The following is a 15,279-nucleotide window of genomic DNA, read 5'->3' as shown; positions in this document are numbered from 1 at the left end:
CGATTTACTGGGCTGCAGCCGTTACGGCGCTTGATTGAATGGTAGAGAAACGTCCGATTTCATCCGTGGAACCAGACTAATGAGACCGTGCCTATACCTGGCACGTTCACTGGCTGTTGGCTTGCATGACATGATTAATGTTTATGTCTATATTGTACGACAATTATTATTCAATTTGTACACCCTGGAAACATCCTCATAAATTTATTCTGCTAAAATAGAACGTGCGGTAGAATTTAAATGAAAATCTTTTGCGAAACGCCTGTGTGAACTAGCTCTGCGATGCTCCAATATCCACATTTGTGGATATGATATTGGACTATCTCTGTACCACATTATTTTAGCACTTGATGTCATAACATGCACAATAGGTTTGCTATGCCACCCACTTTACAGCCGATTTGGGTCATTTAGTAGGGTAAACAAAAATGGCCATAGCGAGCCAAATTTTCAAGACAGAAAGCTTAACTACCATTCAAATGAAAGCTTGTGGTCTCGGGCAGTTTTTTTATTACAAAGAAAGTGCATCTCAGGCTTAAATATAAGTATGAGTTTTCAAACTCATTTCTGTCCCCAAATGGGGCAAAGTCACAGAATTGGGGGGGGGGGGGTGTCCGCAAAGCAATATACCCCCTGGGAAAACGAATGCGGACAATATTACCCATCCTATCAGGATGGTAAAAAGTTGCAACAGGTCCGATGGGACCTTTTCGATATGATTTTTAGCCGTTTCTCAAAAAATACCCCCTCCCCCCAAAAAAAATATTAGTTTTTTTTAGCATGAAGGCAAAATACCGGTTGTGCAACTTCAGAAAGAGCAGCATATGCGGATGTCCAAGGTACCCTACAACAAAACAATATTATTAACTAATCATAAAATTTTGCGATTAATAATTAATGGCCTTAGCGTTAGCCCAGTACCGAGCTCTGTTAGCAACTTAGGCGCCCCCTTTTGTTGCGTTGGTTAGAACAGAATCAAAAGAAAATGGCGACGTGATTGCTTGGTTTTGTTCGACCACAAGCGCTTCAACAACACAACAAAAAACATTTTTGTCGGAAGGTTCACAGGAGGTTTTGTTAATTGAACTAGGTTACCGTCAGCCAAAATTTGAAACGAACCTTAATAATCATCTTTAACCTGAGATATTGGCTGGATTTAGGGAGAAAACGTCCGAATACGTGGACATGATCTTAACGGTGAAAATTTTACAAACACACGGAAGAGAATGTTGCGTGGAGGTAAGGATTTTCGAATCACGTCATGCCTAACTTTAGCCTAATAAATACAGTATACTGGACTATTCATTTTTGTTCATTTCATTGCAAACGTGTTGGTTGAAACGACATGTATGTAAGTTACTCATACATCTGCCATTAGAACAATTCCAGTCATGCTACTTGCCAGTTTTTTCAGAATTTATACGGATCTTGAAAATGCACAACTGCCACAAGTTTGACTTCAATTCGACCAACAGCAACATGACCAAAGAAGGAAAAGAATGTCGCCACCTGACACTGTTTTTTTCTTCATATCCTCACTAAAGGTCAGTCATTGCGAAAGTGATGATAAGACATGTGATCGGGGGGGGGGGGGGGGGGACTGAGAGTGAGAAACATTTCCAGTTTGATGAGGAAACAAATAGAAAATTTCCTTGACTCTGCGTAGACTTTGTCAAACTTTACACAACCGCTGAAGTAGCGTCAGGCAGCAACAAAGGATAGCGGTTCCTTTCCCTTTTTGGAAAAGGTTTTCAAAAATTGTCCTGAATTTATTTTAATTTATAATCCCACAGCACATGTCCGAGGCAGTGACTGTATGCATTAATCGTTATCTTTCTTTAGCATGTATTAGGGAAAGAATACTGCAACCTGACACCACTTCAGTGGTTGTGTACAAGTTACGTCAAGAGTCAAGCAAATTGTCAAAGTATTTCCTAAAAAAATTGGAAATGTTTCTCATCAGTCCCGGATAAATGTCTTATCATCATTTTTGCACTGACTGACCTTCATTTAGGTGATATAGCCTGTCATGAATGAAGGAAAAAACAGCATCAGGTTGCACCATTCTTTTTTTCTTCAGGACCCCGTTCCTGTATACTCACCAAAACTGCACTATGACTGAAAGTGACTTGCTAATATTTCTCGACTTGTTAATGTTATGATTCTTATGACACCTTCTTCAGTGTTCTTGAATTCAGCAGGTTTAATTTTCTGGAAAGAGGGCAGGGCTTTGGTTTATTTGGGAAATTGCTGCGACAAAACACTCTCGAAAACCAAGACATTCTTATACAATGAAACCTGATTGGCTGATAATCAGCATCAGGCGACAGTGCTGAACACCATGAAAGTTTGATGCTGATTGGCTTATTTTTTTTATTATTATTTATCAGCCAATCAGCATCAGGCTTTCATTTTATAAGAATGTTACATTTTCTCCCCATGTCCGTTTATACCAAAAGATAAAAGAAGGTTCCCAAGATTGAAAACCCTAATTTTGAAATAACACACATCCTGTAAGTAACTAGAAGTTTCAAAATTGTGCAGAAGAAAAAGTGTCCTAAAAGTAACGATAACGGTATATATTTGACTGAAGTGGTCTCTGTTCTATATTTAGCAATAAGCCACTGTACTGATGATGTCACACTTTGTTTACGTGTGCGCTTTCCTATGGTGCTCAGTGGACCGTGGCCCCCACTGGCTCCATAGGAAAGTGCACATGTAAACAAAGTGTGATGTCATCAAATACAGAGGCTTATTACTGACACAACAATATAATAAATCTGAAGCAGATTAATACCAATCTTACATCACAAAATACACTCTGTGATGCACTTGAATGAAATGCAGAACATGTAAGTATCTTTTATCCATTCCAATTTAGCAGCTAAATTGTGAACCAGTGATCCAATGGACTGTTTTGTTGTGCAATTTTGTTTTTGTTCAAGGTAACGGCGACAGAACCCATTTTGTCCGTCAAACGGATGGTAGCAAAAGAATTAGACGTTCCAGTCCATCAACAGAGACTTGTGTTCAAAGGGAAAACGTTATCAGGTGAGTTCTCCGAATATTCAGTCCAACACAATTTCAAGTAATTGAATACTAATTAATTCGAAAATGTACAGAATTTCCACTTTTATTGCTACTTCACAGTTGCATGCCTGTTCGTATCTGAATGTGGGAATGTCCTTCCGCCAGTTAGACAGGCATCAGAGATTTATTAGTGTCGCTAACTGTCTTTGATTACTCTGTTGACTCAACTTCCCACAGATGGAAATCTTTATGTGACTACAACATTGGGCCAGACACAAAGATACACCTCGTCATACGTAGACCCGACGCCTCGGAGAACTGACCAGTGCCTCCAGAATAGGAAAGAGCACTGCATTGTGGGAAGAGTTACAGGGATTGCTGCAGAAACACTTCACATCGTCCGACGCCGAAAAGATTCTCGAAGAGTTTAAAAAAGTGAGAGTTGCTCAAACCAGTCTTTGAAAATAGACATTATTGTGAATTCAAAAAAGGAAGTGGTTCACATAGAATCAGGATAATCTTCAAAATTTTACTCTTTAAACCCCTGTAATACATTGTAGTTCCCCAGGACTACCCTGCTAAATCCAACAGAGTCCAACGGCTACTCGTATGAGTTTCCTGCTCAATCCAACACAGACCCACACAACCCAACTTGCCAAGTTGTTGGGTGCCTGGAAATATATTATGACTGGCATGCTGAATCCAACAGAATCCAACCGTGCCTTATTGTTTGTGTTTTGCTGCTGGATCCAACAGAGTCCAACTTGGCGTTATTTACCAGTATCCAACAGAATCTGACTCTGAATGTTTTCAGTTGCCTGCTGAATCCAACAAATTTCAACAGGAATATCTACAGGGGTTTACTGCTCAATCCAACAGGAACCTACAGAAATGTAAAAGTAGTGATATCCCGTTGGATTGAGCGGCTGAGGGGTAACCCTAACCGCCTTGAGTGATTTTCTAGGAACCTTCCTCACTCTTGCAAAATCCAACACCATATGGTAAACTCAACACCCAAACTGTTAGACTCTGATAATGGTGGCATGCCTGACCCCAAGTAAAGCATAATCAGTTTATTGGTGCAGTCCTCATTCCAACAGATTCCAACAAAACATGTGGTTGGATGTTGAAGGGTTGGGGTGGTTAGGGTTAATGCCGATTGTAGAATAAGAAAGTGTTTGAAGATGTCACAGATATGAAAATATCTGTTTTTTTTGAACTTCAAAATGGTGTTTATTTAGATTTTAACAATACAAATTTGTTATTTATTTCATTCAGGAATTTTCAACCAATATTTCCAGTCTTAGTCTCGACGATATTGAGAGGATATCCATGTCTAAGCTTGGAGTTCACCCCGACAGCAATGAAGCAGGCCATCAACGAGCTAAGACGCAAATCCGTCAGACTTGTTTTCCTTATCCTGAACTCACCTGTCTTAAGCACAGCAAATGATCGTTGTCTCTTTGGGCGGGTTCGAACCATGGACCGCTGGCACTCTGAGTCATTTACAGAGACAGATAGTGGATATGTACAATGTAAGACCTTTCAAACACTTGGATGATTATGTGCGTGTACCTGTTTTTTTTCTGTGTTTTTTTTTTACAACAATTAACCAAATAAACCTTGTTTGGTTGTCCCGAGCCATTTTCTAAACCCTACTCCCTCAGATGTGTCAAAAATATTAAATGTGGAGGAATTAAGGCTCAAGATAACATACATACTGTACAGTCGACTCTCGTTAGTATAAACTCTGTTAATACAAAATTCTGGTTATATAACAAACATAAAGCCTTGGTCCGACTGTGCATTTATGAGCACAATGAATGGGACTGATGTTCCTCTTAATACAAAATTCTGATATAACAAACAATTGGCTAGGTCCGAACGAGTTTGTTATAACGAGACACGACTGTATAACATTTGCTTTTGCTGTAATATTCAGAAATGGACGGCCTTGGGGGTTACTTTTTTATAGAAAATAGTGTTACACTGACTGTTCTTGTAGTCTGGTTCCCTGACCCTACACTTCAGGCAAAACGGAGCAATTTATAGACAACAGGAATTATCAGGTCAGGGAACCAGACTAGCAGGCTACACACATTACCGATCGCAGACAACATGTGGACTAACTAAATCAGTCCAGTGGGGGTAGCATTTGAAAAAAAGCTGGGGTTTTTGTCCAACTATGGTTGGCGGAGCTATCGTTGGAATACAAATTGCACTTTCCTTAAAAATGACAGCATGCTAGGCTCAATGGTTTCATACATGTACAATGCTTTAGGCCAAAAAAAAAAGTCTCCTGTTTCTGGTATGCGCACGCGTCGCCGTAGCCATGCGCGTCGGCAAAATGAAAAAGTTTTTTTTTTCAATGAAAGATGATGTCTCAAAACCGCCAAATTCACTGGTTTGACTGAATCCTGCTGCTGCACAATTTTAACGTGTTTTTAGATGGGGTTTGATCGAAAATAGCTTTACATGGCTTCCTGGACTCCCATGTATTTGCACTAGTCTAGTCGGGCACCATTTGCAGTCATCAGCCGACATTTGAGGCAAAAAAATCAGGAAAAAAAAAAAAAAGCCGCGTCGCCGCACCACTTTTTGGGAAAGCTCCATACAGAAACCGGAGACTTATTTTTTTTGGCCTTAGACTATTATTCACTCATAGTCAAGTAAGGTATTTCATAATAATTTGGTGGTTTCATTTTTTAATGTTTGCAAATGTTGTACATTACCTTTAAAGGAAAAAATGATGATGATGATTGACATCACTTTTAACAATGGTTTATTGTGAAACTTCTGTCCCTTTTTGCCCATGTGTTACAATGAGTATGTAAACACCGGCAATCGTGGACCTAGGACAAAAGGGTTAGGGCACAAACAATACGTCCACGATGGACCGAACGTCCACGATTGAAATTTGTGTACAAAACCGTGAGAGCTGTTGTTAAAACATTGAGTACAAGCAAAGGAATGAGGATTAGGGACAATAGGGGGTCCACGATTACTGGTGTTTACATAGGTGGGTTTGTTGTCATGGATTATTGGGAATGTTGGATATTTTGGATCACAAAATCATCAGAACTTAAAACAGTTTATAAACTCAGTAACTTCTAATAAAAAAATACAACTATGAAAGTAATGGTTTGGTTAAATTTTCTGTTCCCTTTCCACAATTTCATCAGTGCTGCTTTTTTTTTTCTTAAACTGTTACCCTCTTTTCTCATTTAAGATGTACCAAGTGATATAAAGGATTTGTGTATTAATGTTTGATTATAATTCTCTCACTTGGGAAAAAAAAGGTAAGTTGAAATCTACTGAAATTGGGGATTATTAAAAAATATGCATTCACTAACCGTAACTTCCTAGCATGATTAACTAGAAACCATACCCATCCTGGCAAATTCCAATACCGGAAACTGCACACACATATTTCTGACTTTGATTCTGGACCTGTGCCAACCCAGTGTAAAAGACTGTCGGTTAATAGGAGTACTGTACCCATCCTGACAGATTCCAACAAAATATGCCATTGGGGTTTGATGGGTTGAGTTCTGTTAGGGTTTAAGTATAGTTCATAGCTAACCTAGCTATGAACTTGACCTTTATTATGGCTTAATCGTAAGACATAAATTAGGAGGTTCATTTGTTTTAAACCAAAAAAGTGTAGATGTTGGATTTATTTTTTTTACGTTTACTCCTACGTATGTACATTGTAAGCTAGGAGCTTTGTCAGAAAAGCAACCATGTCCAATGCTCAACTGCCTTTTATACCCTTTCTTGGTCGTCATAGAGGGCGTTGTGGGCATGGCTTGGACTAGTTGGTCATGGAGCTTGTATTCCCCGCCATCTTTATTGAGAGTGTTCTCCCCCTGCGTCTGATCCATATGGCCTTCCTGAGCCATCATCTAGTTTTGTCAGGTTCTCCATCAAATCACAGTGGCATTGTCCCATTTTATGGTGTGGTTGGTGGCTGCAACGTGGTCGGTAATTGCGGACTTACGTTGCTTGGTAATGGACCTGTCCCTACATTCAAAGTCTGAAGGACAATGGAGGGACCGGAACAAGTCTCGTGTATCACCTTCCACATATGCACTGCCCTTTTAACACAAAGTCTACGGCACATATCTCCCATGGCCTTTCTCATTACTTACTTTGTTGTCATTAAGATTTGTTCTTGTATAGACCTTATGAGTAGCAGCCATCTGAAAGAGCAATGCCTTTGACTTGCTTGAATATGCATGAGTGAACCTTTCTGTGCATTCATTGTTACAGAATTAAAATACCATACATTGTACATGTACATGTAAGGTGCCCTTTTAAGATGGCCGCTACCGGTACGCCAACTTTGCAATTGAAGAACATAATGTTTACATGTGTGTATATATATAGGGGCTTGTATTGACATCTATTAAGAAATGCAAAATGTATTTGAAAAATGCAGGTCAAATGATTTAGATTTTCACTTTCAAATCTTGTAATTATGAACACCGAACAAGGTGTTTCTTGGAATGGGAGAAGGGTGTTAAAAAACACCCAGGCAATGGTGTGTCATCGTCCAACAGTGGGTCATCCTTATGTGGAATCTATACACCCCCTGCGTCAGAATAGTAAAGCACCAAATGTGTAGTTTTGACGTTATTTGGCAACATTTTGGACCCACCTTTCACAGATTGTGACACACCTACTGAGGAAAAGCGACGTGCCCCATAAATATGTTTGACACACCAAATCTTGGCTTGATACACCCCTGTGTCACAGCCAATAAGGACATGACACACTCTTGACACATCATTGGGGAAGGGGTCATGGTATGTGTCTTATAATTGACAGGTGTATTAGGATGGTTATGAAACTGGTGGTTATCCTTGTGTCCGCCATCTGGCCGGTAAAATTTTGGTCTATCATTAGACTGGTGACATTGAGGAAATAGACTAGAGGGGACTAGTTCCATACTGGATATGCGTTATGAAAACAGATTGAATCTACCCCGGTACGTTTTTTAACACGATTATGTGTAACTTGTTTTACGGTTTTATTTAATACAAATATGATGATTTTGTTTATTCATTAAGTTTTAATTTCAATTTTGTATTAAACTGAAAATTTCTGTAAATGAAACAAAGTGTGTGGTTGCAATACCTGTCTTCTCCTTGGAGGTCTAAACACGGTGAAAAGGGTAGAAAGGAAGGGGCGTGGTTTGAGTTACATGTATTTTACATGGACTCTTTGCAGGACCGATAGAGGGCGCTGATCGCTGGACACCAACGAGGCCCCCTTCGATGGAGGAACCATTGTGCACCCTGAAGCGACATGCTCGTGATGGATTATTTGACTTTTGAGCTTCAGCGAGCACAGTTCTGTGAAGGGGGCCTCTGTGATATTGAGAGGTGGCTGGATTGGTCTGTCATGTACATTAAGAATGCGCACGCAAAGTCGTTTGCTTATTACGACGTGAGTAGCGCGTAACAACAATGCAAAGTGTCTGCTTTAGAACTGTTTATGAAAAGCAACACAGACACAACGTTGAACTTTTGTAGAATATTTATTTTTCAATTTCGATTATTTGGTAATTTGGTAATTTGGTTTTATTACAGTTTGAACTCTCCAAAACTAAGTTTGATTCAACCAGTCTCCATGGTTACAAAACATACAGGTATAATATCATCATTACAATGGGTTGGTTTTTTTTTTTAACGTGAAGGGATTTGACAGGAATTTTAAAATTATGATTCATGATTGACTGATTTATAATTAATTCGTAAATATAGGAAATTCAGCTCCCACAATATATTTTTTTTCGGAGATGCCGTTCTTTATATATTTGTTATTTTCTCTATTTATTAACCTTGCATCATTTGCAGGGTTTCAACTCGCAGAGTTTAATGAAACAGCTTCTTATATTAGGTAAATTGTTATTTGGCTTTGTCAACGGTCCGGTTTCGCCAACAGAGCCAAAAGACGTATCCTCTGATGTGCGCAACAGAGTTGCAATATACATGTATACAGTGCAGACAATGGACACCAAATGGTAGCTAATCCCAATTTGTCCGTAACGTGTCAAGTTGTGTGTGTGTGTGTGCAACTGGAGTTCTGTTAGCCATTTTGTGTCCAGAGTGGTCCGGCCAATCGTCTCCACCCACATTACCAGAATGACTCAGGCTGCTGTAAGTTCAGCCATTTCCACGTCGGCCGTTTCTTCTTCCCGAGTATTATCCTGGCGACGCTTTGCTCGCCACGCCTGTACGCATCCCAAGATCGGTTCTAGAATCAGTACCAGACCGCTGCCGAAGAAGGCGACAGCTCCGACTATCATGACTGACCCATAGTCCTGGGCGTATTCGTACACGTAACCTAGCATGAATAATTGGTAAACAGAGGGAGCCTTTGCAGAACATACAATGATATCTGGAGCCTAATATCTCCGCAAGCCGAAAAAAGCAATGAAAATGTACGTCACTTGCGAATTGTATAGGACTCGAAACTAATATTAAAAGAAGATGATTTGGAGTGAACGTCGTCGCAAAGGTGTCTCGATCATTAACGTTATTTTTGAATAACTGCTTTTGTTTTTAATTCATGAACCTTTTGCAATTCAGTTGGACTATTATTTGCTAGTGAAGACACTGGGGGACTAATAACAGGCGTAGGCCTACTCAGTTACGATTCTAGACCTAGACCATTCAGTGGGGCAACAAAAAAAAAATAGATTAATTGGAAAACCAGTGTCGCCACAATATTTTACGAGAGAGTTTGGAGTTTGTTTACATAAAATGAAAGCGTTTTAACGATTTGTTATTGAGGATCCGCCCTCTCTAAGAACCACTATGCGGATAGTTACCATGGAATACGACATTGTGGTTTGATTTGAAGCAAATGGTATTTGCCGCAATCAGCGATTATTATCAAATCATCATGATCCTGCCCCAAGAACTTACCGGCAAGAGGAGGTCCCACCAGGAAGCCAATTCCTTGCATCTCAATGACCAATCCAAAGGAGTAACCAAGCGAGTCCAGTCCCACATACTCGATCAGGAGGGCAGGCACCAGTGGATCTGTAGACCCTGCAACTAGGGTGTAAGTCGTTGCTGTCATAGCAAGAGTGGTGTAGGTAGAGGCAGTCGACATCAGAGCTAGCAAGATACTAGATATGAACAGCGAAGCTAGGTATCCCATCAAACGGTGCGAGACACACATGACACGGTCGAAGACAGAGCCAACAATGAGCCTGCCCACCGTGTCCGTGATACCCATGACAGCCAGGATCACGGCCCAGGCGTCTTGTTCCAGACCCCGAGACAGAGCGAAGGCCTTGAAATACATGTACGGAAGCTGGTAGCCGATGCACAGAATGAAGCCAGACAGCCAGAAAAAAACGAAGAAGCGATTGTGAAACAAGCCGCAAATGATAGACAGGGTGCTCACGCACTCCTTGCAGTTTCTTGTGAGTTTAACGTCAGGCTTGTCTTCCCCTTCTGGGTTTGCAGGAAGACTTTCCTCCTCCAGATCGTTGGGAGTCCTGCTTCGATGTTGGTGACTGAAATAGTGCCACTGTGATCTGCGAGGTCATTCAACACGGGGTAGAGTCTCTCTTTCTCTGGGACGCAATCGAGTGCACTGGTTGTTGGGAGGTGGTTCTGGGATGAAGACCCCGCAGATTTCTCCAGAGAAAACTCCTGCGTTGATGGCACTGATAGTCTTGAGACGTTGTCCCGTGAGGTGTTGTCCATAGCCAGGGGTGAATCAGCGATGGGAGAGGTGATCGGAGATTGTAAGAAGGTGCTCAGACCTGCCCTGACAACCACACTCTGCTGCCAGCTGCCTACCATTAATTCGCCTGCATCAGGCGACTGGGCTAAAGGGCTTGCCACTTTGGACGGAGGCGACGAGGCATAGGTGATTTCTATCGTCGGAATCGGTCCGGATGGGGAGACTTGACTCCCTGCTTCACCCAACGATGAGTTGTTGGCGAGAGAGGACCCTCTGAAGTTGCTTGATGCAGCAGCCGACAGTGACGGAAGACCGAAGAAGCTATCAAGCAGAACAGGCGAGGCCGGCAGCGGTGAATTCCGAGGTGACGGTAGCAGCACATTCCTGCCCATTTTGACGCCGATACTCTGCGTCCAACTGCCCACGGGGGTGTGCGCCTTGTTCGACCGGAGGGAGTTGAAGCTCTGCATGCTTGTCCCAGTGTCTGGGCGGCTGAAAATGGCCACAGATGGGGAAGAGGCTTCCGTATTCGCCTCGGCTATTCCTGCCCCCTCGCTGCCATCCTCGTTAGCATCTCCACCATCGCCTTCAGACACCAACCCACGCACTGGGATTTTCCTCTTCAAGTACGTGAAGCCGCACACGCACAGCATGAGCTCCAGGACTCCAAGGACAACAAACGATTGCCTCCAGCCGAAGTTGGCTAGAAGGCTCTGGTTGACTGGGGCGAAGATGAAGGTTCCAAGGCCTGAACCTGACGCTGAGATACCGGCAGCAAACGCACGCCGACGCTCGAAGAAATGGCCCAGCATGACGATACATGGGAGGTAGCTCATCCCGAAACCAAGGCCTGCATCCAGAGGATAATGTGAATAGGTCATTACCAACATTAGGCATATTGATAATTAAATAGTTCATTCCTGTTGTGACCAGCTGCGTACACAGTTCTTTGTGTTCCTTATCTTAAATTACAGGAACATGGGAAAATCATTGAATGCGATAACTTTGAGTGTCAGTTAAAGAACAAGGGATGGTTATTATACTTAATGCAGTGCATGCAAACAAGTCAACTTAGCACACTTACCAGCCAGAACCCCGAACGAGAAATACAGATGAAGCAGGCTTGTTGCCATGGCACTGAGAATGAAACCAGCTGATGCAAAGGCCCCGCCCACTACAGCTACTGCGCATGCACCAAACTTATCAATGAAAACGCTTATCAATGGGCCTGTTAATTGAAAGAAGATTAAAACTGTCAAAAGACTTTATATTAGTGAAAAAAAGTAGGAAAAAAAATTATCGTTGAAAATTTACTTTGCAAGAAAAAATGATTTTTTTTTTGTTCGATGTCTTATTTAAAAGTGAATAACTACATGTATATTGCCATAAAAATAGCAAAAGAAAACAATCTACTTTTTTCGGGTCAAACTCGAAAAAGCACGGGGAATTCATCTTTAAATTATAAAAAGCTGCTTGAAATCTTGCACGATTGCCAAGACATGTTTCCATTCAAAACGTTCTGAATAATGAAGGCTATTCTGAAACATTTTATCGCTGCCACGCCGAAAAAATTTCGATGACCAAATATAAAAAAAAATCCACAGGTGCTTTGAACAGCCTAAAAAGCACCCTGTATGCAAGTGCGAAGCACAGCTATACCAAAATAGTATGAAAACCTCCCTCTTCCCTTAAAACATAATATCTTCGTTCTCTATCTGCCAGCTTGATTTAAGGGCATGGCAGTTCTGGGAAAATGGTACCGAGTAAATTTGAGACATTGGGCATTTCTCTTTGAGATATTAGTTCACGTACCAGTGCATAGCATCATCCCAAGCATGATAGAACCAGTCCAAGACGTTTCGGCGTTACTTCCTCCAAACTCCTTCAAGAGCTCGACATGGAACGCCCCCAGAGTGGCATAGCTCATGCCAAAGGTCAGAATGTGAGTAAAAAGGGCGGCAATCATGATCAGCCACGCCCACCCCTCGTCCAGATTCCTTGGCCCTGTTGATGGTGATGTCGCTGTGGATCCAGGCTGTGGTATGTCCGCGAGAATCTCTGAGATGTCCAGTCCGTCTTGCTTGTCTGATGGAGCAAGCTGCGCCGTGCAGCACCCCCGAGCATCCCCCGCCGCATCGCTCATGAGCTCTGGTTGAACGCCGGGTGGCTCGTGGGTTGGGACAGGCATGCCGCTCTGGCACGGCACGGACATGGCTTATGCCAGGCTGGGAAGGCATTGGGTGCAAACAATAATATTACCGAAAGTTCCTTATCTCTTTAATCCACTTTGAGCTTCTTCAAAAAAGTTATTTTTTTTGTGGTAGGCCTACGTGTGACGATTTTGGAACGGAATGATGTTGGATCAAATTTTTTAATTTCCTTATACTAGTTATAGGGGGCCTATTCTAAGTTAATGAACTCATGGTCATTTATTTTGTATGATGCCGATGGAAAGCTTAATGCTAAATTAGATATTCAATTTGATTTTTTTTTCGGGTTCGGCGATGGGTCACTCACACCCAAAAAGAATAAACGAACTGCAAAACGTTTGTCTGCCTTTCGGAAAACAAACGGAAACGAAGGAAAGATTAGAGACGAACAGGAAAGAATCGAATTTGAAAAAAAAAGGATGCATGATAATGATGATATACTAAAGATACGGTAAACATCGAGGAAGATATTGACGTAAATTAAGGAAGGGATATCCGTAGGCTTTTTCGTGCTGTTATTGAATTAAGAGACATCTAGCTCTTACTGGCACGAGCGCTGTTCAACGAATTCGATTTTCTCTTCAGTTTGTGTTGTGTTGTGTCGACATGTTTCAATGTTAGGCGTCTGCAACATAACCCTCTTAAATAAAAGATACTTTCATCTGCCATGATACATCATTTGTGCTTCTGTAGGGCACAGAAGAAGATCGGTCTCATGAACAATATTATTGTCGCGCCGCAAATAATACTGAAAGGTTTACAGGTGCCTTGCTTATTCTGTAAATTAGGGTACCAACTTGTGACATTCTGACAAAAAAATGGAAAAATTGATTCACAAGGGATTCATTAATAATTTTCAGTATAACTGAAAGATATCGATATGCCTCATTAATTGTAGCCAAAATCAGACATTACTCTAGAAATGCCAAAATACCATGTCAAAACCATTCGCGTGTAAAGGGGAAACCGAATTAATTTTCTGCTATTTGTGTGATAATATTCTTGCTCAATGTATAGTGTGTATTATTTCAAATGATGTATTTTTTGCCTTACCCATAACACATCAACTGTTTATTGTGAAAATAACTTGATTAGACTAAAAATAACAATTCTTTGCATGATAATTATGCAATAATCTTTTTATTTCTCAGAAACATTATACAAATTTCCCGGCCCATGATCCCTCCCGTGTATGGGACACCAAAAAAGTGGTTCACACGTACGTGAAACATTTGGGCTACTATACACATTGTAAATCTCGCTCATTTTCAAATTGCCTGTGTAGGCCTAGGCGTCTTTCATCACCAGATCATCATAAATATTAACTGCGAAGATGCTGGTGGGTTTTGCGTGTTAATGTCATGATGTTTGAATGGTTGACATGCCCAAAATGTGTCTAACGCAACCCCAAACAACTTCACACCTCGAATTCCTAGGAGTTGAAGTTCCAGTCAAGTCCCATCAAGTCCCATTCCATTTTTCGATGGGAATTAATGGGATCTGGCGGCGATCCAATTGGATTTTAGTGAGTTTCCATTGAATATGTCCCAAATTCCGTGTTGAATCCATTCCTAGCCCAGGTTGGACTCCGTTGTGTAATGAAGACGTCATCCAACCTGGGCTAGTTGAATCCCATCAGAACACAATGTGAGTCAGTGAGAAATAACGGGATCACATGCCTTGGCTATGGGACCCAATTGGTATTTTCTCCTGGGTTTTGTGAAGAAACAATTTTCGGTGTGAAACAAAAAATAATTGAAAGATTAACTCATGGGCAGTTACAACCAATCCGTGAAACTTTAGGGACATAACATAATAATTCTCAGACAAGATAAGATTGCGGTAGCACCATGTGAATAAATCTCTTTTGTGAGTATGTGTGGTTCTGAAAAGAACCGGAGGGACTCAACGTTTCGAACAGTATGCTCTGCCCGTCGTCAGGAGAACGAGGGATTCCAAAGATGATGCGATAAGGATTAATAAATAATAATTCTCCTACCTCAGCTCAGCAAAGAGCCGGTACCAGAAAGGCCGGCCACCTATATGTCCATTGCAATATATAGGTCACTGGCCGTCGGCCCGGTATTTTGCGCCAGTTGTGACGGACCTGCAGGTATAGATGGAGTTGGTGGACGGAGTCAGTGGATATCGGCGGCCGGGACCCTAGCAGTAAGATGCACTTGGTTGGGCTGCCGCTGGCAAGCACCCCGAGTTAAGTTACGTACTCCGGCGTGGGCCGCACTGGATGATTCGTGCTGGATGCCTGGAACAACTTTGGTTTCCATGGTAATAATGTGCGTTTGATTCGGTTCCACGAATAACGGGCATGCGC

General features: G+C 41.6%; 1 protein-coding gene and 1 pseudogene across 1 annotated transcript; one reads left to right on the top strand and one right to left on the bottom strand.

Moving 5' to 3' along the window:
* Positions 1 to 960: 960 nt before the first annotated feature.
* On the top strand, positions 961 to 5,238 carry LOC119732033 (ubiquitin-like protein 4A-B). The gene is given in 5 exon segments (XM_038205398.1): positions 961 to 1,239; positions 2,946 to 3,051; positions 3,268 to 3,344; positions 3,347 to 3,465; positions 4,309 to 5,238. Coding segments are annotated over 5 exon segments (489 nt in total). The 5' UTR covers positions 961 to 1,226; the 3' UTR covers positions 4,483 to 5,238.
* A 3,884-nt stretch (positions 5,239 to 9,122) lies between these two features.
* LOC119732032 lies at positions 9,123 to 15,224 on the bottom strand (annotated as a pseudogene).
* Positions 15,225 to 15,279: the final 55 nt, after the last annotated feature.

Source organism: Patiria miniata, unplaced genomic scaffold (genome assembly GCF_015706575.1).
Source record: "Patiria miniata isolate m_02_andy unplaced genomic scaffold, ASM1570657v1 HiC_scaffold_24, whole genome shotgun sequence".
Taxonomy (NCBI): domain Eukaryota; kingdom Metazoa; phylum Echinodermata; class Asteroidea; order Valvatida; family Asterinidae; genus Patiria; species Patiria miniata.
Note: the sequence above shows the minus strand (reverse complement) of the source record. Positions and strands in the feature narration are given on the sequence as shown.